At 54.3% G+C, this 24,361-nt stretch overlaps 1 protein-coding gene across 2 annotated transcripts in view; it reads left to right on the forward strand.

Annotated features, from left to right (window-relative positions):
• Positions 1-24,361, forward strand: part of LOC121282070 (nitric oxide synthase, brain-like) — a 399,809-nt gene that overhangs the window by 104,833 nt on the left and 270,615 nt on the right. For both annotated transcript variants that reach the window (XM_041195486.1, XM_041195485.1), the window contains exons 5-8: positions 2,651-2,742; positions 3,571-3,712; positions 12,073-12,212; positions 12,796-12,970. In XM_041195486.1, the coding sequence (XP_041051420.1) occupies positions 2,651-2,742; positions 3,571-3,712; positions 12,073-12,212; positions 12,796-12,970 (549 nt within the window). The remainder of the gene's footprint in view (positions 1-2,650; positions 2,743-3,570; positions 3,713-12,072; positions 12,213-12,795; positions 12,971-24,361) is intronic.

Here is a 24,361-nt window from a genome sequence, read left to right on the forward strand (position 1 = left end):
TCTCTGTTTCTTCCTGCCTCTCTCTCTGTCTCTCTCTCTGTCTCTCCCTCTATATCTCTCTCCCTGTCTCTCTTTCTGTTTTTGTATTCCCCTCTCTCTGTCTCTCAATATCGGTCTATCTCTCTATACCTGTATCTCTGCCTCTCTGTGTCTCCCTGCCTCTCTGTCTTTCTCTCTCTGCTTCCCTGTTTCTCTGCCTCTGTCTCTCTCTCTCTCTGTTTCTCTGTCTCTCTTTGTTTCTTTCTCTCCCTCTCTCTCTCTGTCTCTCTGCCACTCTGTCTCTCCCTCTCTGTCTCTCTGTCTCTCACTAACGGACTCTCCTGTATCTCTACCTCTCTATGTGTATCTCTCTCTGCCTCTCCCTCTCTCTGTCTCTCCCTCTCTCTGTCTCTCCCTCTCTCTGTCTCTCTCTCTTTTTGTCTCTCTCTGTCTCTGTATCTCTCTCTGTCTCTCCCTATCAGACTCTCTCTCTGTATCTGTATCTCTGTTTCTCGGCCTTGCTGTCACTCTCTGTCTCTCTGTCTCTTGGTCTTACTCTCTCTGACTCTCTCTCTCTCGGCCTTCCTGCTTCTCTCTGTCTCTCTCTGTCTCTCTCTCAATGTCTCTCTGCATGTCTGTTTCTTTGTTACTCTCTCCCTGTTTCTGTCTCTCTGCCTCTCTGTCTCTCTCTGCCTCATGGTCTGTCTCCCTGTCTCTCTCTCCGTCTGTCTCTCTCACTCTCAGTCCCTCTGTCTCTCTCCATTTGTCTCTATGTCTCTCTCTCTGACTGTCTGCTTCCATGCCTCTCACTCTCTGCCTATCTTTCTCTTGGTCTCTCTCTCTCTGTCCTCGGTCCCTGTGGCTCTCTCTCTGTCTCTCTGTCTGCCTGTTTGTCTCTCTCATACTCTGTCTTGCTGCTTCCCCCCATCTCTCTCTCTCTGCCTCTCTGTTTTTATCTCTCTCTCTCTCTCTCGCTCTAGGTCTCTTTCTCTGCCTCTCACTCTAGGTCTCTCTCTCTGATTCTGTACCTCTGTCGCTTTCTCTCTGTCCCTGTATCTCTCCCTCTCTCTCTGTCTCTCTCTGTCTCTCCCTCTATATCTCTCTCTATCTCTCTCTCTCTGTCTCTCTGTTTTTGTATTCCTCTCTGTCTCTCAATATCAGTCTGTCTCTCTATACCTGTATCTCTGCCTCTCTGTGTCTCCCTACCTCTCTGTCTTTCTCTCTCTCTGCCTCTCTGTCTGTCACTCTCTCTGTCTGTCTCTCACCCCTCTCTGTCTCTCTCTCTCTCTGCTTCCCTGTTTCTCTGCCTCTCTACCTCTGCCTCCATTTCTCTGTCTCTCTTTGTTTCTCTGCCTCTTTATCTCTCTTTCTCTCCCTCTCTCTTTCTCTCTCTCTCTGTCTCTCTGCCACTCTGTCTCTCCTTCTCTCTGTCTCTCTTTAATGGACTTTCCTGTATCTCTCCACCAGCAGCACTACATACCAAATACACTGCAGCAACTAACCAAGGCTCCTTTCACAGCACCTTCCAAACCCCCGACTACTGCCTTCTAGAAGGACAAGGGCAGCAGATAGATGGGAACACCACCACTTGGATGTTCCCCTCCAAACCAGTCACCATCCTGACTTGGAAATATATCACCGTTCCTTCACCGTCACTGGGTCAAAATCCTGGAATTCCCTCCCTAACAGCACTGTGGGTGTACCTACACTACATGGACTGCAGCGGTTCAAGGCGGCAGCTCACCTCCACCTTCTGAAGGGGCAATTAGGGATAGGCAATAAATGGCCTTTCCAGTGATGTCCACATCGCCTGAAAGATTAAAAACAAATATATACTTGTAAAAGCTTTTACAATCTGTTCTTATATTTTGGGCAGATTTTCTCTCACGCGCTGAATTTTCCCTTTTTATCAACCTTTTGGCAGTCCTTTGCTGGTTTCAAAAACAGGCCCAATCATCAGACCGCCTACTTTTCTTTGCAAATTAAAACCTCTTCTTTTCTCGAATACCATCCTTAAACTGTTTCGGAAGCCACAGATGGATATTACCCATTGAGTTTTTGTTTTTCAGGCAATGTATTTTTGTTGAACATTTTGAATTATTTCTTTAAATGTTTCCCACTGTTTATTTACCCCCATACCTTTTACTCCATTTATCCAACCTGAGCCGGTCCTCCCCTCATACCAATGTAATTATTTAATTAAAGATCGTTGTTTGTGATTGCTGTATGTGGTTTTCAAACTTAAATGTGGAATTCAATTGTATTATGATCACTACTTCCACTCACTCTGCCTTCTTTCTCTCTGCCTCACCCTCCCTTTCTCTTGATGTACGCTTTGCCACCATGTCTCTACCTATCTCTTCAAATCTCTCCTTCTGCTTCTTTGCCTTCCTCTCTCTCTCTTTGCCTTCCTCTTTGCCTCTCTCACTGCCACACATTCTGCCTCTCTCTCTCTCTCCTCTGATCTCAACCCCTCTCTTTCTCTCTTGCTTTGCCTTCCTCTGTCTGTCTCTCTCTCCCTGCCAACCCTTCTCACTCACAGCCTCCCCCCTCTCCCTCTCATGAGCTCTTCCTCTCCCCCTCTCCTCTCTCCTCCCTCACCATTTATCCTTCACTTTGATTTATTTATTTGCTAGATTACCGTGGATTTCTCTCATTTCTGTTCCGACAGTTGTTTGATGCTCGGGACTGCAAAACGGTGGAAGAAATGTTCACCTACATCTGCAATCACATCAAGTATTCAACTAACAAGGGAAATATCAGGTAACAAGGGAGTTCCCCACAATTAATACCCAGTGCCAGCATCAAGCTCTCCAGGCCGGGTACAGCACAGAGCTCCCTCTACATTACCCTGGCAGTGTAACCCCACTTTATACACAGTGTCAGTATCGTATACTCCCAGGACAGTTACAATACTGAGTTCCCCCATAATTTACCCTTACAGTATAACCCCAGTTTATACCCTGTGTCAGCATCAAGCACTCGCAGGACAATAACAATACAGAGCTCCCTCTACAATACCCTGATGGTGTAATCCCACTTTATACACAGTGCTAGTACTGCATACAGCCAGGACAGCTACAATACAGAGCTCCCTCTACAATACCATGACAGTGTAGCCCTGCTTTTTACCCACTGTCAGTATCATATGCTCCCAGGACAATAACAATACAGAGCTCCCTCTAAAATACCCTGACAATATAACCCCACTTGATACCCAGTGCCACTATTGCATACTCCCAGGACAGTTACAATACGTTCTGGGTAATGTGGAGGGAGCTCTTCCCTCTACTATACCCTGACAGTCTAACCCCACTCTATAACCAGTGTCAACATCAAGCACTCCTAGGACAGTTACAATACAGAGCTCCATCTATGTTACCCTGATAGCGTAAACCTACTTTATACTTAATGTCAGGATTGCATACTTCCAGGACAGTTACAATACAGACCCCTTTCTACATTACCCTGACTGTATAACCCCACTTCATACCCAGTGTCAGTATCGAATGGTCAGAAGGAATATAGAGTTCCCTCCATGCTCTTTCTGCTGTTTTTAGTGTTTCCTACATTTAATTCTCTCTCTTGTAGATCTGCCATCACAATCTTCCCTCAGAGGTCAGATGGGAAGAAGGACTTTCGGGTGTGGAATAGTCAATTTATTCAGTATGCGGGGTTCACCCTGGCAGATGATACAGTCCTGGGAGATGGTGCGACTGTTGAGTTCACTGAGGTATTGGCCTTTGTGAAAATTCATTTCCTGTGATGCCAGCTTGCAAAAATCAAAATGCACTGCTTTGTAATGTGCTTCAAATAGGTTTGGAACAATGACGAGCTCCAGTTTTCTGGTCTGCACTTCAAGACCACATTACCTGCAGAGAAGCTGGGAATCAGGCAAACACCGTAGAATCATAGAATGGTTACAGCATCGACATAAACTTGTCTATGCTGCTTCTTGGCAAGATCATCTCACCTAGTGTCTCTCCCCCACCTTTACTCCAAAGATCATCACCTAATGTCACTCCCCCACCTTTACTCCAAAGATTATCACCTAACGTCACTCCCTTACCTTTACTCCAAAGATCAACTGACCTAACTGTGAAGCTCTTTCAAGAGTGTTTCTCTGCCTTGTGATGGGACGACAACTCTTGATCCCCACAACAAAATTCCATTTTAACAACATTATTCTGTTTTGGGGGTATGGAGTGGTCTCAGATCTTCAGTTGCAGGCAAAGTTGACAATCCTTGTGAAACAAAGTCTCTGAATTTCGACAATTTTGGATCTCTGTTCATCCAATTTCTAATTTGGTTCACACACACAGGCGAAGAAGCCAATAAATTGAATAATAGCACAAATTCTTGTGGCAGTGGAACATGTACATTGGTATCTGGTAATGGGAGACGACTGAGTGCGTCAGCTTTTGTCATATGTAAGCCAGGATGGTGCATAAAGGTGTACTCACACGCAGATAATAGCAGAGCCCAACGTACATATAAGCTTGTCCATGCTACTTCTCACCTAGTGTCACTCCCCCACCTTTACTCAAAGACAAACTCACCTAATGTCACTTCCCCACCTTTACTAAAAGAACAACTCACTTAGTGTCATTCCTGCACCTTTACTCAAAGATCAACTCACCTAATGTTACTCCACCACCTTACTCAAAGATCAGCTCACATAGTGTCATCCCCCACCTTTACTCAAAGATCAACTCACTTAATGAAACTCCCACACCTTTACTCAAAGATCAATTCACCTAATGTCACTCCCACATCTTTACTCAAAGATTAACTCACCTAATGTGATTCCCCCATCTTTAGTCAAAGATCAAATGCTTTATTAACTCCTTTTCCAAACTGCCCTGACACCTTCAATGATTTGCGCAGCTTCCTCTGCCCCTGCCCTTCCCCTAGATTTGTATCCTTTATTTAATTTTGCCTTTCCTCACTCTTCATGCCTAAATATATCATTCTTCACTCGCTGCATTAAATTTCACCTGACACCCATTCTACCAATCTGCCTATGTCCTTTTGAAGTTGCGTTGAACTCCTCACAGATCACAACATTTCAGTGAATTTTGAAATTGTGCCTGCCCTGTACACCCAAGTCTAGGTCATTAATATAGATGAAGAAAATCAATGGTACGAGTTCTGACCTCTGGGAATCTCAACTGTATATCATCCTCTAATTTGAGAAAACACCCATTCACCACCACTGTCCATTTCCTGTCTACTACCTATATTCATGCTGCCACTTTCTCTTTTATTCCATGGGCTTTCACTTTGCTGGAGAGCTGGCTACGTTGCATTTTTTCTCTTTCGTGGGATGTTGGCAATTTTTTGCCCATCCTAATTGCCCTAGAGAAGGTGGCAGTGAGCCCTTTTGTGGTTCACGGTCACCGCATCAACTGCAATATCTATTTCAACACTCCCTGTTACTTCACCAAAAACTTATTCAAGTTGCTCAAACAATATTTGCCTTTAACAAATCCATGCTGACTTTCCTTAATTAATCCATATTTTTCCAGGTGACAGTTCAGGACAAAGTGAACTATCATTAAGCTATCATTATCAGTACTGAAGTTAAACTGCCTTCCCTCTGGGTGCTATGTATCTCCTTTCATCCATTCTTGAACAAAGGTGTAACATTTGCAATTTCCCAGTCTTCTAAGGAGAACAGGAAGATTATGGCCATTGCCTCTCCAATTTCTACCCTGTCTTCCCTTTCTTTTGCTACATTCCATCCGGTCCTGGTGACTTCTCAACTTTAAGTACAGACGACCAATCCAATCCTCCTTATGAATATTAGCACATCCAGTGTCTCAACATTTTTTTATTCATTCACGGGATGTAGGCTTCGCTGGCTAGCACAGCATTTATTGCCCATCCCTAATTACCTTTGAGAAGGCGGTGGTGAGCTGCCTTCTTGAACCGCTGCAGTCCATGTGGCGTAGATATACCCACAGTATTGTTAGGGAGGGAGTTCCAGAATTTTGATCCAGCGACAGTGATGGAACGGCGATATATTTCCAAGTCAGGATGGTGTGTGGCTTGAAGAGGAACTTCCAGTTGGTGGTGTTCCCATCTATCTGCTGTCCTTGTCCTTCTAGATAGGAGTGGTTGTGAGCTTGGAGGATGCTGTCTAAGGAGCCCTTGTGAGTTTCTGCAGTGCATCTTGTAGATGGTACACACTGCTGTTACTGTGGTGGGGGGAGTGAATGTTTGTAGATGGGGTGCCAATCAAGTGGGCTACTTTGTCCTGAATTGTGTCAAGCTTATTGAGTGTTGTGGCTTTTGGGCCCCGTATCTCAGGAGGGATGTGCTGGCCTTGGAGAGGGTCCAGAGGAGGTTCATGAGAATGATCCCAGGAATGAAAGGCTTAACATATGAAGAACATTTGAGGACTCTGGGTCGATACTTGATGGAGTTTAGAAGGATGAGGGGGGATCTGATTAAAACTTACAGAATACTGAAAGGCCTGGATAGAGTGGACATGGGGAAGATGTTTCCATTAGTAGGAGAGACTAGGATCCGAGGGCACAGCCTCAGAATAAAGGGAAGACCTTTTAGAACAGAGATGAGGAGAAACTTCTTTGGCCAGAAATTGGTGAATCAATGGAATTCATTGCCACAGAAGGCTGTGGAGGCCAGGTCATTGAGTGTATTTAAGACTGAGATAGTTGGGTTCTTGACTGGTAAGGAGATCAAAGGCTATGGGGAGAAGGCAGGAGAATGGGGTTGAGAAACTTATCAGCCATGATTGAATGGTGGAGCAGACTTGATGGGCCGAATGGCCTAATTTCTGCTCCTATGTCTTATGGTATAATGTGGTAGCTGCACTCATCCAGGCAAGTAGGGAGTATTCCATCACACTCCTGGCTTTTGCCTTGTAGATAGTGGACAGGATTTGGGGAGTCAGGAAGTGAATTACTCGTCACACGATTCCTAGCCTCTGACCTGCTCTTGTAGCCACAGTATTTATATGGCTAGTCCAGTTCAGTTTATGGTCAATGGTAACCCCCAGGATGTTGATAGTGGAGGATTCAGCGATGGTAATGGCATTGAATATCAAGGGGCAATAGTTGGATTCTCTCTTGTGGTCATTGCCTGACACTTGTGTGGAGTGAATGTTACTTGCCACTTGTCAGCCTAAGCCTAGATATTGTCCAGGTCTTGCTGCATTTGGACATTGACTGCTTCAGTATCTGAGGAGTCGCGAATGGTGCTGAATATTGTGCAATCATCAGCGAACACCCCCACATCTGACCTTATGATGGAAGGAAGGTGATTGATGAAGCAGCTGAAGATGGTTGGGCCAAGGACCCTACCCTGAGGAACTCCTGCAGTGATGGCCTGGAGCTGAGATGACTGACCTCCAACAACCACAACTATCCTTTGTGCTAGGTATGGCTCCAACCAGTTGGGAATTTTCCCCCTGATTCCCATTGACCCCAGCATTACTAGGTCTCCTTGATGCCACACTCAGTCAAATGCTAGCTTGATTTCAAGGGCAGTCATTCTCGCCTCACCTTGAGAGTTCAGCTCTTTTATCTGTGTTTGAACCAAGGCTGTAACGAGGTCAGGAGCTGAGTGGCCCTAGTGGAACTCAAAGTGGGCTTCAGCAAGCAGGTTATTGCTAAGCAAGTGCTGCTTGATAGCACTGTCAATGACCCCTTCCATTACTTTACAGATGATGGAGAGTAGACTGATGGGGTGGTAATTGGCTGGGTTGGATTTCTCCTGCTTTTTGTGTACAGGACATACCTGGGCAATTTTCCACATAGCTGGGTAGATGCCAGTGTTGTAGCTGTACTGGAACAGCTTGGCTAGTGGCACGGCAAGTTCTGGGGCACAAGTCTTCAGTACTATTTTATACTTTTATACTTTTTATACTTTTATTATACTTGACAGAAATCTTTGTTTCCTTACTGGCTAAGGGTGAGGTCCCAGAGTACTAGAGAATGGCCAATGTTGTTCCATTGTTTAAGAAGGGTGGCAGGGATAATCCAGGAAATTACAGGCCAGTGAGCCTTACGTCAGTGATAGGGAAATTATTGGAGAAGATTCTTCGTGACAGGATTTACTACCATTTGGAAACAAATGGACATATTAGTGAGAGGCAGCATGGTTTTGTGAAGGGGAGGTCGTGTCTCACTAACTTGAACGAGTTTTTCGAGGAAGTGACAAAGATGATCGACAATGGAAGGGCAGTGGATGTTATCTACATGGTTTTCAGTAAGGCCTTTGACAAGGTCCCCCATGGCAGACTGGTACAGAAGGCAAAGTCACATGGGATCAGAGGTGAGCCGGCAAGATGGATATAGAATTAGCTTGGTCATAGAAGACAGAGGATAGCAGTGGAAGGGTCCTTTTCTGAATGGAGGCCTGTGACTAGTAGTGTTCCGCAGGGATCAGTGCTGGGATCTTTGCTGTTTGTAGTATACGTAAATAGTTTGGAGGAAAATGCAACTGGGCTAATTAGTAAGTTTGCAGACGACACTAAGGTTGGAGGAGTTGCTGATAGTGAAGAGGATTGTCAAAGGATACGACAGGATATAGGTCGGTTGGAGACTTGGGCGGAGAAATGGCAGATGGAGTTTAATCTGGACAAATGCGAAGTAATGTATTTTGGAAGGTCTAATACAGGTAGGAATTATACAGTAAATGGCAGAACCCTTAAGTGCATTGATGGGCAGAGGGATCTGGGTGTACAGGTTAACAGGTCACTGAAAGTGGCAACGCAGGTGGATAAGGTAGTCAGGAAGGCATATGGCATGCTTGCCTTCATCGGCAGGGGTATTGAGTATAAAAGATGGGAAGCCATGCTGCAGCTGTAGAGAACCTTGGTTAGGCCACACATGGAATATTGCATGCAATTCTGGTCGACACATTACCAGAAGGATATGGAGACGTTGGAGAGGGTGCAGAGGAAGTTTACCAGGATGCTGCCTAGTCTGGAGGTTATTAGCTATGAGGAGAGGTTGGGGAAACTCGGATTGTTCTCACTACAGCGACGAAGATTGAGGGGCGACTTGATAGAAGTTTACAAAGTTACGAATGGCATGGACAGAGTAGATAGTCAGAAGCTTTTTCCCTGGGTGGAAGAGTCAATTACTAGGGGACATAGATTTAAGGTGAGGGGGAGAAAACTTTAGAGGAGATGTGCGGGGCAAGTTTTTCACGCAGAGGATAGTGAGTGTCTGGAATTCGCTGCCAGAGGAGGTGGTGGAAGCAGGTACGATAGTGGTGTTTAATAGGCAGCTTGACAAATACATGAATAGGATGGGAGTAGAGGGATACGGACCCCGGAAGTGCATAATGTTTCATTTTTGCATACAATATGATCTGCGCAGGCTTGGAAGGCCGAAGGGCCTGTTCCTGTGCTGTACTTTTCTTTGTTCTTTGTTCTTTATTGCTGGAATATTATCAGGGCCCATAGCCTTTGCGTTATCCAGTGCCTTCAGCCATTTCTTGATTTCATGTGGAGGTCGAGATGGATCATCCACTCAGCACTTCTGGCTGAAGATTGTAGCAAATTTTTCAGCCTTATCTTTTGCACTAATGTGCTGGGCTCCCCCATCACTGAGAATGGAGATATTTGTGGAGCCTCCTCCTCCGATGAGTTGTTTAATTGTCCACCACCATTCACAACTGGATGTGGCAAGACTGCAGAGCTTAGATCTGATCTGCTGGTTGAGGGATCACTTCGCCCTGTCTATCGCTTGCTGATTATGCTGTTTGGAACACAAGTACCTCTGTGTTATAGCTTCACCAGGTTGACACCTCATCTTTAGGTATGCCTGGGTGCTGCTCCTGGCATGCCCTCCTGCACTCTTCATTGAGCCAGAGTTGATCCCCTGGCTTGATGGTAATGGTAGAGTGGGGGATATGCCGAGCCATGAGGTTACAGGTTGTGGTTGAGTACAATTCTGCTGATCACCCACAGCGCCTCATGGATACCCAGTCTTGAGTTGCTAGATCTGTTTGAAATCTATCCCATTTAGGAGGTAGTGCCACACAACGTGATGGAGGGTATCCTCAAGGTGAAAGCTGGACTTCATCTCCACATGGACTGTGTGGTGGTCACTCCTACCGATACTGTCGTGGACAGATGTATCTGCAGCTGGCAGGTTGGTGAGGATCAGGTCAAGTATATTTTTCTCTCTTGTTGGTTCCCTCACCACCTGCCGTAGACCCAGTCTAGCAGCTATGTAATTTAGCAATTGGCCATCTCAGTCAGTGCTACTGAGCCACTCTTGGTGATGGATATTGAAGCACCCCACCCAGAGTATATTCTGCACCCTTGCCACTCTCAGTGCTTCCCCAGTGATGTTCAACATGGAGGAGCATTGATTCATCAGCTGAGGGAGGGCAGTACATGGTAATCAGCAGGAGGTTTCCATGCCCATATTTGACCTGATTCATGGGGTCCGAAGTCGATGTTGATCACCCCCAGGGCAACTCCCTCCTGGCTGTATACCACTGAGCCACCACCGGGGCAGGACATACCCAGGGATGGTGATGGTGATGGTGGAGTCTGGGACATTATCTTTCAGATATGATTTCATGAGGATGACTATCTCAGGCTGTTGGTTGACTCGTCTGAGAGACAGCTCTCCCAATTTTGGCATAAGCTCCCAGATGTAAGTGAGGGGGACTTTGCAGGGTCGACAGGGCTGAGATTGACGTTGTCATTTCTGGTCCCTAAGTCAATACTGACTGGTCTGTTCGGTTCCATTCCTTTGAGACGTTTTAGTGGTTTGATACAACTGAGTGGCTTGCTGAGCCATTTCAGAGGGCATTTAAGAGCCAACCACATTGATGTGGGTCTGATACACATATAGGCCAGACTGGGTAAGGACAGCAGATTTCCTTCCATAAAACCAGATGGGTTTTTACAACAATTGATGTAAAATTTCCCGATTTTTAAAAAATTCAAATTCCACCATCTGCCGTGGCGGGATTCCAACCCGGATTCCTGAAGCATTACCCTGGGTCTCTGGATTGCTAGTACAGTGATGATACCACTATGCCACTGCCTCCCCTAACTTAGTCCAAATCCTCCCCATTAGCACTAGCAAATGTTCTCATGGGGACATTGATTCCACGTCTGTTTAGGTGCAGCTGCTCTGGCCTTTCCAGGCCCTATCTACCCCAGAACTGGTCCCAATGTCCCAGGAACCTAAACATCCTGCACCATCTTTCCAGCCACACACTTAGCTGTTCTATCCTCCAAATCTATACTCACTAGTGGGGGTACTGGGAGTAACCCAAAGAATATACCATTACTAGCTCCCTAAACTCTGCCTGGAGGTCTTCATTCCTCTTTCTACCTATGTATCGATATAGACCAAGACCTCTGACTGTTCACCCTTCCCCCTCAGAGTGCTGTGAAGATGCTCAGTGACCACAAAGACTGTGATGATATTCTTAGTATTATTTGACTAACACAGAATATCTAATGAGTCTGTCAAAGTCTATAAAACATGAGCTTTATTTGACCACATCTTACTGTGGCTGCATCTTCCACAAGGCTGTACAAGAGAGAGCAAACCATGTGCTGTTGCATCACTTCCTGTGACGATGTACATAGCATCTGATTAACATATTAAACAGTTAGAGTTAACCCATTATACTACAGCTACATGTGTGAACAAATGCCTGTCTGTTCCCCAGGTCATGGCATCCCCTAACAATATTTCTTTTTCCATCTTCCTCTCTCCACTCCCAATCTCCTTTCTGCCGGTCTTGAGCAGTTCTAGAATCGGTGGGAATTGGGCCTAGAATAGTTCCCAGATTATGTAAGTTTTTCAGCGATGACTTACCTTTAACCAAAAGCGGGTGAACTGTCTTTGATTAAGATATGATAAATACTGGATTGTAACAGTTTGAACAAACTGGCACTGGATAGGATGTATTCCTAGGGCAGCAAGTGCCTGGAGACGGAGCGACGATAAGTCCCTGTGGTAAGTATGATCTGGGATTGACTGAGTTCGGAAATGACGCAGGGTCTTGGGTGAGCTGTTTTATTTTCTGATTGCCAAGAACGTTGCTGCTTGTCTCACTTTGCCCTCTTGTCTGCTCTATCTCCAGCTTTGCCTGCAGCTGGGTTGGAAGCCTGAGTGGAGTCGATTCACAGTGTTGCCCTTAGTGTTACAGGCAAATGGTGAGGACCCTGAGCTCTTTGAAATCCCACCAGAACTGATCCTGGAAGTTCCCATACGACACCCACAGTAAGTCAGGAGTGAGAGCATTTCTTGTTGCACTGCCCATTTGAATCACCGAGTGTCAAGCCCTACTTCAGTTGCTGCTGCTCTGAGCCTTATGTAAACAGGGCCTTTGCTGCTTGGAACAGTGATTCATCTGGAGCAGATGGGAATCAGGCTTGTGGGCTGGAGTAGGCCCAGAGTTGTTGGTGAGACTGAGAGATATGATTCAGGTCCAAAATACAGAGCAGTGTGCACTAGCTGTCATCTAAGCTTAGGGTTGTCAGTCTAATCAAGACCTGAAGTAGGAGATGTGATTCTGACAGTATAGGTACACTTGATGCCTTAAGTTTCTGTTGGCCTGAGCTGTATAGGCAGCATGTGTGTATATAAATATACACTTTACACATGGCCTGGTACAGACATCATTTGGGTGCCCTCGAATCCTGGTACCATTCCTGTTCAGGTGTACTTCAAGTCTGATGTGTTCAGGCTTGAAACTGGCCTTGTGTAGTGGGTGTGTCTGAGGCTTCAAGTGAGCTCAGAGTAGCTGGATTTCAAGTCTCTTACCTGTTGTCCAATGGTTCACCTTCATTATCTCTCTCTTCAGATATGAATCCATCTCAAACCTCAATCTGAAATGGTACGCACTCCCAGCAGTTGCTAACATGCTGCTTGAAATTGGAGGTGTGGAATTCCCAGCCTCGCCCTTCAATGGCTGGTACACGGGCAGTGAAATCGGTGTGAGGAATTTCTGTGATTCAACACGATACAACCTACTCCAGGTAAGGATTCCAACTTTCTTTGTCAGGAAGACTCAGATCAGACATTACAAAGATCCAAACTCAACCATCGTTTTAGTGTGCAGGATTTCATCCAAATTTTCACACCGAGGACAAACTGCACTTTGTGAGGAGTAAACCGCACCCACTCTCCCAATCCCCGCCTACTCTCCTGGTCCCCGCCCACTCACCCAGTTCCCGCCCACTCTCTGGGACCCCGCCCACTCTCCCGGACCCACCCCCACTGTCACTCTCCCGAACCCCACCCACACTCTCCCAGACCCTGCCCACTTTCCTGGACCCCACCCCTACTCTCCCAGACCACGCCCCCACTGTCCCAGACCCCACCCCCACCCCAACCCAAACCCCCACTCTCCCGCACCCCACACCCACTCTGACGGACCCCACCCACTCTCCCGGACCTCACCCCCACTCTCCCACACCCCAGCCCCACTCTCCCGCACCCCACCCCCACTCTCCCGGACCCCGCCCACTCTCCCGGAGCTCACCCCCACTCTCACTCTCCCCGACCCTGCCAACTCTCCCGGACCCCACCCCCACTCAACCGGACACAACCTCCAGTCGCCCGGACCCCGCCCAGTCGCCCGGACACCGACCCCACTCTCCTGGACCCCACCCCCACTCGCCCGCACCCCAGACCCTCTCTCCCCCACCCCACCCCCACTCTCCCAGACCCCACCCACTCTCCCGGTCCCCACACCCCGTCCACCAACCCCGCTCCCCACTCTCTTGGTCCCCAACCCGCCTCTCCTGGTCACTGCCCACTCTCCTGGTTTCCCCACCACAACACCACCCAGACCCCACCCTCCCCCCACTCTCCTGGTCCCCGCTCACTCTCCTGGACCCAACCCCTACTCCCCACTCTCCTAGACCCCACCCCCACTCTCCCGGACCCCACCCACTCTCCCGGACATCACACACTCTCCCGGACCGCACTCCACTTTCCAGGACCCCGCCCACACTCCCAGACCCCACCCCCACTCTTCCAGACCCCACCCCCACTCTCCCAGACCCCACCGAATCTCCCGGACCCTGCCCACTCTACCGGACCCTGCCCACTCTTCCAGACCCCACCCCCCACTCTCCCGGAACCCACCCCCACTCTCCCGGACCACACCCACTCTCCAGGACTCCGTCCAAACTCCCGGATCCCACCCCCACCCCCACCCCCACTCTTCCAGACCCCACTTCCGCTCTCCCGTACCCTGCCCCCACTCTCCCGGATCCTACCCCCATTCTCGTGGACCTCGCCCACTCTCCTGGACCCCACCCCCACTCTCCCGGACCCCGCCCCCTCCCTCCCTGACCCCACCCCCACTCTCCCGGACCCCGCCCCCACTCTCCTGGACCCCATTACCAGTCTCCTGGACCCCGCCCACTCTCACGAACACTGCACACTCTCACGGAACCCACCCCCACTCCCCACTCTCCTGAAACCTACCCCCACTCCCCACTCTCCCGGGCCCCAACCCCTCTCCCTACTCTCCCGGTCCCTGCCCACGCACCCAGATGACCCCACCACTCTCCCGGACCCCACCCCACCTCCACTCACACGGTCCCCGCCCCCCTGTCCCGGTGCTTGCCCGCTCTCCTGGTCCCAAGCCCCACTTTCCCAGATCCCACCCCATCCCCTCACCCACCCCCACCCCCACTCTCCACTGACCCGGACCCCACCCCCACCCCCTCCCACTCACCACTCTCTCAGTCCCCGCCCACTCTCGTGGACCTCACCTCCACTTCCCATTCTTTCGGACCCGGCCCACTATTCCAGATCCCACACCCACTCTCCCGGACACCACATGCTCCCAGGCATCAGCCCCACTCCCCCGGACACCACTCAATTTCCCGGAACCCACCCCCACTCTACTGGGTGCTGCCCACTCTCCCAGACCCCACCCCGTCTCTCCCGGTCCCCGCCCACACTCCCGGACCCCACACCCTCTCCCCACTCTCACGAACCCCACACCCCACCACTCTCCCGGTCCCCGCCCATTCTCATGGTCCCAGTCCCCACCACGCTCCACTCTTCCGAACCCCACCCCCACTCACCCGGTCCCTGCCCCCCTCTCCCAGTGCCTGCCCACTCTCCCAGACTCCACCAGCACTCTCCCGGACACAACCCTCATCCCCACACCCACCCCCACTCTCCATTGACCCGGTCCCCGCCCACTCTCGCGGACGCAACCCCCACTCCCCACTCTCTTGGACCCCGCCCACCCTCGCAGACCCCAGCCCCCACTCCCCACTCCCCACTCCCCACTCTCTCGGACCCCGCCCACTATTCCGGATCCCACACCCACTCTCCCGGACCCCGCCGACTCTCCCGTACTCCGCCCATGCTCCCGGGCATCAGCCCCGCTCCCCCGGACACCACACAATCTCCCGGAACCCACCCCAACTCTATCAGACACTGCCCACTCTCCCAGACCCCACCCCCACCCCTTCCCACTCACTACTCTCCCGGTCCCTGCCCACTCTCGCGGACACCACCTCCACTCCCCACTCTCTCGGACCCGGCACACTATTCCGGACCCCACACCCACTCCCGGACACCGCATGCTCCCGGGCATCAGCCTCACTCCCCCGGACACCACTCAATCTCCTGGAACCCACCCCCACTCTACTGGGTGCTGCCCACTCTCCCAGACCCCACCCCGTCTCTCCTGGTCCCCGCCCATTCTCATGGTCCCAGTCCCCACCACGCCCCACTCTCCCGAACCCCACCCCCACTCACCCGGTCCCTGCCCCCCTCTCCCAGTGCCCACCCACTCTCCCAGACTCCACCCCCACTCTCCCGGACCCAACCCTCATCCCCACACCCACCCCCACTCTCCACTGACCCGGTCCCCACCCACTCTCGCGAACCCAACCCCCACTCCCCACTCTCTTGGACACCGCCCACTCTCGCAGACCCCAGCCCCCACTCCCCACTCTCTCGGACCCCGCCCACTATTCCGGACCCCGCACCCATTCTCCTGGACCCCGCCCACTCTCCCGTACTCTGCCCATGCTCCCGGGAATCAGCCCTGCTCCCCCGGACACCACCCAATCTCACGGACAACACCCCAAATCTACCGGACACCGCCCACTCTCATGGACCCCACCCCCACTCTCCAGGACCCCAGCCCCACTCTCCCGGAACCCACCCCCACTCTCCCGGGTGCCACCCACTCTCCCAGACCCCACCCCAACTCTCCCGGGTGCCGCCCATTCTCCCAGACGCCACCCGCACCCCCACTCTCCTGGGTACCGCCCACTCTCCCGGACCCCACCCCCACTCTCCCGGACTGCGCCCACTGTCTGAGATACCAACTCCACCCCCACTCTCCAGGACTCCGTCCACTCTCCCGGACACCGCCCCAACTCTCTCAGACCCCACCCCAACTCTCCCGGACCCCTCCCCCATTCTCCCCGACCCCGGCCCACTCTCCCGGAGCCCGCCCACTCTTCCGGACCCCACCCACTCTCCCGGAACCCACTTCCACTCCTCACTCTCCCGGACCCCACACCCCCCCACTCTCCCGGACCCCGCCCATTCTCATGGTCTCCCCGCCACAACCCCAGCCACACTCCCCACTCTCGCGGACCCCACGCCCCACCATTCTCCCAGTCACCGGCCACTCTCCCGGACACCACCCCCACTCCCACTCCCCATTCTTCTGGTCCCTGTCCATTCTCCCGGTCCCTGCCTACTCTCCCAGGCCCCATCCAGACCCCCCCCATCCTCCCGGTTCACAACCACTCTCCCGGAACCCACCCAGCCCCACTCTCTCAGTCCCCGCCCACTCTAATGGGCCCCACCGCCTTCCACTCTCCCGCTCCCCGCCCACTTTCCCCACTCTCCTGGCCCCCAGCCCCCCTCCACTCTTTCGGTCCCCGCCCACTCTTCTGGATCCCAACCCCCTTCACTCCCCCAGGCCCGCCCACTCTTCCAGACCCCCCCACCACTCTCCCGGACCCCACCCCACCTCCACTCACCCGGTCACGCCCCCCGTCTCCCGGTGACCAATCACTCTCCCAGACCCCACCCCCACTCTCCCGGAACACACCTCCCCAAACTCTCCCAGTCCCCACTATGCCCCACTCTCCCACACCCCACCGCCATCCCCACACCCACCTCCACCACCACTCTCCACTGACCCGGACCCCACCCCCACTCACCACTCTCCCGGTCCCCGCCCACTCTCCCAGACCCCAAACCCGCTCCCCACTCTCCCGGTCCCCGGCCACTCTCCCAGACCCCAACCCCACTCCCCACTCTCCCGGACGCCAACCCCCCAACACTCCTGGTCCCCGCCCACTCTCCCAGACCCCATCCCCACTCTCCCGGTCCCCGCCCACTCTCCCAGACCCCACCCTCACTCTCCCGGACCCCGGCCTCTCTCCCAGACCCCACCCCCGCTCCCCACTCTCCCTGTCCCCGGCCACTCTCCCGACCCCAAACCCCCTCCACACTCCCTGCCCCAACCCCACACCCCACTCTCCCGGACGCCAACCCCCCCACACTCCCGGTCCTCGCCCACTCTCCCAGACCCCACCATCAGTCTCCCGGTCCCCGCCCACTCTCCCGTACCCCACCCCGAGTCCCTAATCTCCCAGTCCCCGCCCACTATCCCGGACCCCACCCCTGCTCCCCACTCTCCCTGTCCCCGCCCACTCTGCCGGACCCCACACCCCCTCCACACTCCCTGCCCCACCCACTCTCCCGGACCTCAGTCCCAGCTCCACCCCCATTCCCCACTCTCCCGGACCTCAGTCCCAGCTCCACCCCCATTCCCCACTCTCCCGGACGCCAACCCCCCCACACTCCCGGTCCCTGCCCACTCTCCTGGTCTCCCCGCCACAACCCCAGCCACACTCGCCAGATGCACCACTCTCCCGGTCACTACCCACACTCCCGGACCCCAACCCCACTCCCACTCCCCACTCTCCCAGTCCCCGCCCACACTCCCGGACCCCACCCTGCACCCCCCCCTCCCACTCTCCTGGTCCCCGCCCACTGTCGCCACTCTCATGGACCCCACCACCGCCTCCGCACTCTCTCAGTCCCCACACACTTTACCGGGCCCCACCACCCTCCACTCTGCCGCTACCCGCCCACTTTCCCCACTCCCCCCCATTCTCTTGGTCCCCACCCACTCTTCAGGAACCCACCCCCACTCCCGACTCCCCACTCTCCCGATCCCCGCCCCAGCTGCCGAAACCCAACCCCCTTCACTCTCCCAGTCCCTGCCCACCCTACCAGACCCCCCCACCACTCTCCCAGACCCCACCCCACTCCCCATTCTCCCAGACCCCACCCCCCCGGACTCTCCCAGTCCCCGCGCCCCCCTCTCCCGATCCCCGCCCACGCACCCAGACCCACCCACCACTCTCCTGGACACCCCCACCACTCTCCCGGACCCCACCCCCCCACTCTCCCAGTCCCCACCACGTCCCACTCTCCCGAACCCCACTCTCAGCCCCCACTCTCCCGAACCCCAGCCCCACCCCCACTCCACCGAACCCCACCCCCACCCCCACCCCCACTCCCACTCCCACTCCCGACTCTCGGACCCCGTCCACTCTCCCGGACTCCGCCCATTATTCTGGACACCACACCCACTCTCCCGTACCCCGCCCACTCTCCCGGACACCGCCAATTCTCCCGGCATTAGCCCCGCTCCCCCGGACACCCCTCAATCTTCTGAAACCCACCCCCTCTCTCCCGGGCACCGTCCACTCTCCCAGACCCAACACCCACTCTCCCGGGTACCGCACACACTCCCGGACCCCTCCCCTACTCTCCCGGACAGCGCCCACTCTCCGGGACGCCAACCCCATCCCCACCCCCACTCTCCAGGACCCCATCCACTCTCAAGGACACCACACCCACTCTCCCGGACCCCGCCTCCAATCTCCCGCACCCCGCCCACACTCTCCCGGACCCCACCCACTCTCCCGGAGCCCACCCACTCTCCCGGACCCCGCCCCCGTCTCCTGGATCCCGCCCACTCTCCCGGATCCCACACCCACTCTCCCGGACCTCGCCCCAACTCTCCCAGACCCCGCCCCCACTCTCCCGGACCCCGCCCCCACTCACCTGGACCCCACCCCAAGTCTCCTGGATCCCGCCCACTCTCCAGGACCCCGTACCCTCTCCCGGATTCTACCCCCATTCAACCGGACTCCGCCCACTCTCCCGGAACCCAATTCCTCTCCTCTCTCTCCTGGAACCCACCCCCACTCCACTCTCCTGCCCCACCCCACCCTCCCGGTCCCTGCCCACACTCCCAGATCCCACACCCTCTCCCCACTCTCACGGACTCCACACCCCACCATTCTCCCAGTCCTGGCCCATTCTCATGGTCCCAGTCCCCACCATGCCCCACTCTCCCGAACCCCAACCTCACTCATCCGGGCCCCGCCCCCCTCTCCAAGTGCCCGCCCACTCTCCCAGACCCCACCCCCACTCTCCCGGACACAACCCCCATCCCCACGCCCACACCCATCCCTATCCCCACTCTCCACTGACCCAGTCCCGCCCACTCTCGTGGACTCGACGCCCACAACACACACTCTCGGACCCCGCCCACTATCTCAGACCCCAACCCCACTCCCAACTCCCAACTCTCTTGGACCCCGCCCACTCTCCTGGACCACACACTCCCGTCTCCGTTCGCACCCTCACACCATCCTGTCCCTGTTCACAACCACACACATTCCCATCCCTGTTCACACACTCAAACCCTGCTGTCCTCGTTCACACCCTCACACACTCCTGTCCCTGTACACACACTCACACACTCCCGTCCCTTTTCATTCCCTCACACCCACCCATCCCCGTTCACACCATCGCACACTCCCATCCCTCTTCATTCCCTCACACCATCCCATCCCCGTTCACACCCTCACACACTCCCGTCCCCGTTCACACCATCACACACTCCCACCCCGTTCACACCCTCACAAACACCCGTCCCCGTTCGCACCCTCACACACTCCCGTCCCCGTTCACATCCTCAGACACTCCCATCCCCGTTCACACCCTCACACACTCCCGTCCCCATTCACACCCTCACACACTCCCATCCCCGTTCACATCCTCAGACACTCCCATCCCCGTTCACACCTCACACAATCCCGTTCCTGTTCACACCCTCACACCTTCCCATCCCCGTTCACACAGTCACACACTCCTGTCCCTGTACACACACTCACACACTCCCATCCCCGTTCACACCCTCACACCTCCCGTCCCTGTTCACAGCCTCACTCACTCCTGTCCCTGGTCACACCCTCACACACTCCTGTCCCTTTTCAAAACTTCACACACTCCCGTCCCCGATCACACCCTCACACACTCCCGTCCCCATTCACACCCTCACAACTTCCCATCCCCGTTCACAGCCTAACACACTCCCGTCCCCGTTCACACACTCACACACTCCTGTCCCCGTTCACACAATCACACACTCCCGTCCCTTTTCATTCCCTCACACGTCCAGTCCCTGTTCACACCCTCACACACTCCCGTCTCTGTTCACACCCTCACACACTCCCGTCCCCGTTTACACCCTCACACACTTTCGTCCCTGTTCACACACTCACACACTCCTGTCCTCGTTCACACCCTCACAACCTCCCGTCCCCGTACTCTCCCTCACACACTTCCATCCCCGTTCACACCCTTGCACACTCCCGTCCCCGTTCACACCCTCACACGTTCCTGTCCCTGTTCACACCCTCACACGTTCCTGTCCCTGTTCACACACTCACACACTCCCGTTCCCGTTCATTCCCTCACACCTCCTGTCCCCGTTCACACACTCACACCCGTCCGTCCCCGTTCACACACTCAGACATTCCCGTCCCTGTTCACACCCTCACACACTCCCATCCCCGTTCACACACTCACACACTACCGTCCCTGTTCACACAATCACACACTCCCGTCCCTGTTCATTCCCTCACACACTCCCGTCCCTGTTCATACCCTCACACCTTCCGTCCCTGTTCGCACCCTCACACACTCCCGTCCCCATTCACACCCTCACACACTCCCGTCCCCGTTCACACAATCACACACTCCCGTCCCTGTTCATTCCCTCCCACACTCCCGTCCCCATTCACACTCTCACACACTCCTCTCCCTGTTCACACCCTCACACAATCCCGTCCCCATTCACACAATCACACACTCCCGTCCCTTTTCACTCCCTCACACCTCGAGTCCCTGTTCACACTCTCACACCCTCCCGTCCTTGTTCATACCCTCACACCCTCCTGTCCCCGTTCACACTCCCACACACTCCCGTCCCTGATCACACCCTCACACCCCCTCGTCCACGTTCGCACACACACCGTACAACACTCCCATCCCCATTCTCAGCCTCACACAATCCCGTCCCTGTTCACAACCTCACACCCACCAGTCCCCGTTCACACGCTCACACACTCCCGTCCCTTTTCGCACCATCACACACTCCCATTCCCATTCACACCCTCACACACTCCCGTCCCTGTTCACAACATCACACACTCCCATTCCCGTTCACACCCTCACACACTCCCATCCCCGTTCACACCCTCACACACTCCCGTCCCCGTTCTCACCCTCACACCTCACGTCCCAGTTCACAACCTCACAAAATTCCTTCCCCGTTCACACACTCACACACTCCCGTCCCTGTTGACATCCTCACACACTCCCATCCCTGTTCACACCCTCAGACACTCCCGTCCCTGTTCACACCCTCACACACTCCCGTCCCCGTTCACACTCCCACACACTCCCGTCCCTGATCACACCCACACACCCCCGCGCCACGTTCGCACACTAACACCATAACACACTCCCATCCACATTCTCAGCCTCACACACTCCCGTCCCCATTCATACACTCACACCTTCCTGTCCCCATTCACACCCTCACACAATCCCGTCCCTGTTCACACCATCACACCCACCTGTCCCCGTTCACACGCTCACACACTCCCGTCCCTGTTCACACCCTCACACACTCCCGTCTCTGTTCACACCCTCACACACTCCGGTCCCCGTTCACACCCTCACACACTCCCGTCCCCGTTCACACCCTCACAACTTCCCATCCCCGTTCACAGCCTAACACACTCCGGTCCCCGTTCACACCCTCACACACTCCTGTCCCCGTTCACACAATCACACACTCCCGTCCCTTTTCATTCCCTCACACGTCCAGTCCCTGTTCACACCCTCACACACTCCCGTCTCTGTTCACACCCTCACACCTTCCCGTCCCCGCTCCCACCCTCACACACTCCCATCTCTGTTCACACCCTCACACAGTCCCATCCCTGTGCACAGACTCACAACCTCCCATCCCCGTTCACACACTCACCCACTCCTGACCCTGTTCACACCCTCACACACTCCCGTCCCTTTTCACAATCTCACAACCTCCCATACACGTTCACACCCAGACACACTCCCCTCACCGTTCACAACCTCACACACTCCCGTCCCCGTTCACACCCTCACACACTCCCGTCCCCGTTCACACACTCACACACTCCCGTCCTCGTTCACACCCTCACACCCTCCGTTCCCTCTTCACACCCGCACACAGTCCCGTCCCCGTTCACACACTCACACACTCCTGTCCTCATTCACACCCTCACAACCTCCTGTCCCCGTACTCTCCCTCACACACTTCCATCCCCGTTCACACCCTTGCACACTCCCGTCCCCGTTCACACCCTCAAACGTTCCTGTCCCTGTTCACACCCTCACACACTCCCGTTCCAGTTCATTCCCTCACACCTCCTGTCCCCGTTCACACACTCACACCCGTCCGTCCCCGTTCACACACTCAGACATTCCCGTCCCTGTTCACACCCTCACACACTCCCATCCCCATTCACACACTCACACACTCCCTTCCCTGTTCATACCCTCACACCTTCCGTCCCTGTTCGCACAATCATACACTCCGGTCTCTTTTCATTCCCTCACACCTCCAGTCCCTGTTCACACTCACACCCTCCCGTCCTTGTTTATACCCTCACACCCTCCCGTCCCCGTTCACACTCCCACACACTCCCGTCCCTGATCACACCCTCACACTCCTGCGTCCACGTTCGCACACTCACACCATAACACACTCCCATCCCCATTCTTAGCTTCACACAATCCTGTCCCTGTTCACACCCTCACACCCACCTGTCCCCGTTCACACGCTCACACACTCTCGTCCCTGTTCACACCATCACACACTCCCATTCCCGTTCACACCCTCACACACTCCCGTCCCTGTTCACACCCTCACACATTCCCGTCCCGGTTCACACCCTCACACACTCCCGTCCCTGTTCACACCCTCACACCCACCTGTCCCCGTTCACACCCTCACACACTCCCGTTCCCGTTCACACCCTCACACACTCCCGTCCACGTTCACACCCTCACACACTCCCGTCCCTGTTCATTCCCTCACACACTCCCATCCCCATTCATACACTCACACCCTCCCGTCCCCATTCACACTCCCACACACTCCCGTCCCTGATCACACCCTCACACCCCCTCGTCCACGTTCGCACACTCACACACTCCCATCTCTGTTCACACCCTCACACACTCCCGTCCCTGTTCACGCACTCACACACTCCCGTCCCCATTCACACCCTCACACATTCCCGTCCCGGTTCAGACCCTCACACACTTCCGTACCCGTTCACACCCTCAAACACACCCTTCCCTGTTCACACCCTCACAACTTCCCATTCCCGTTCACATCCTCAGACACTCTCGTCCCCGTTCACACCATCACACCTCACGTCCCAGTTCACAACCTCACACACTGCCATCCCCGTTCACACCCTCACACCTTCCCGTACACGTTCACACCCTCCACACACACCCTTCCCTGTTCACAAACTCACACACTCCTGTCCCCGTTCATACCCTCACACCCTTCCGTCCCCGTTCACACACTCAGACACTCCCGTCCCTGTTCGCACCCTCACACACTCCCGTCCCCATTCACACCCTCACACACTCCCGTCCCCGTTCACACAATCATACACTCCGGTCTCTTTTCATTCCCTCACACCTCCAGTCCCTGTTCACACTCACACCCTCCCGTCCTTGTTTATACCCTCACACCCTCCCGTCCCCGTTCACACTCCCACACACTCCCGTCCCTGTTCACACCCTCACACTCCTGCGTCCACGTTCTCACACTCACACCATAACACACTCCCATCCCCATTCTTAGCTTCACACAATCCTGTCCCTGTTCACACCCTCACACCCTCCCGTCCCCGTTCACACCCTCACACAATCCCTTCTCTGTTCACAAACTCACACACTCCCGTACCCGTTCACACCCTCACACATTCCCGTTCCCG

Source organism: Carcharodon carcharias, chromosome 9 (assembly GCF_017639515.1).
Source record: "Carcharodon carcharias isolate sCarCar2 chromosome 9, sCarCar2.pri, whole genome shotgun sequence".
Classification (NCBI taxonomy): Eukaryota; Metazoa; Chordata; class Chondrichthyes; order Lamniformes; family Lamnidae; genus Carcharodon; species Carcharodon carcharias.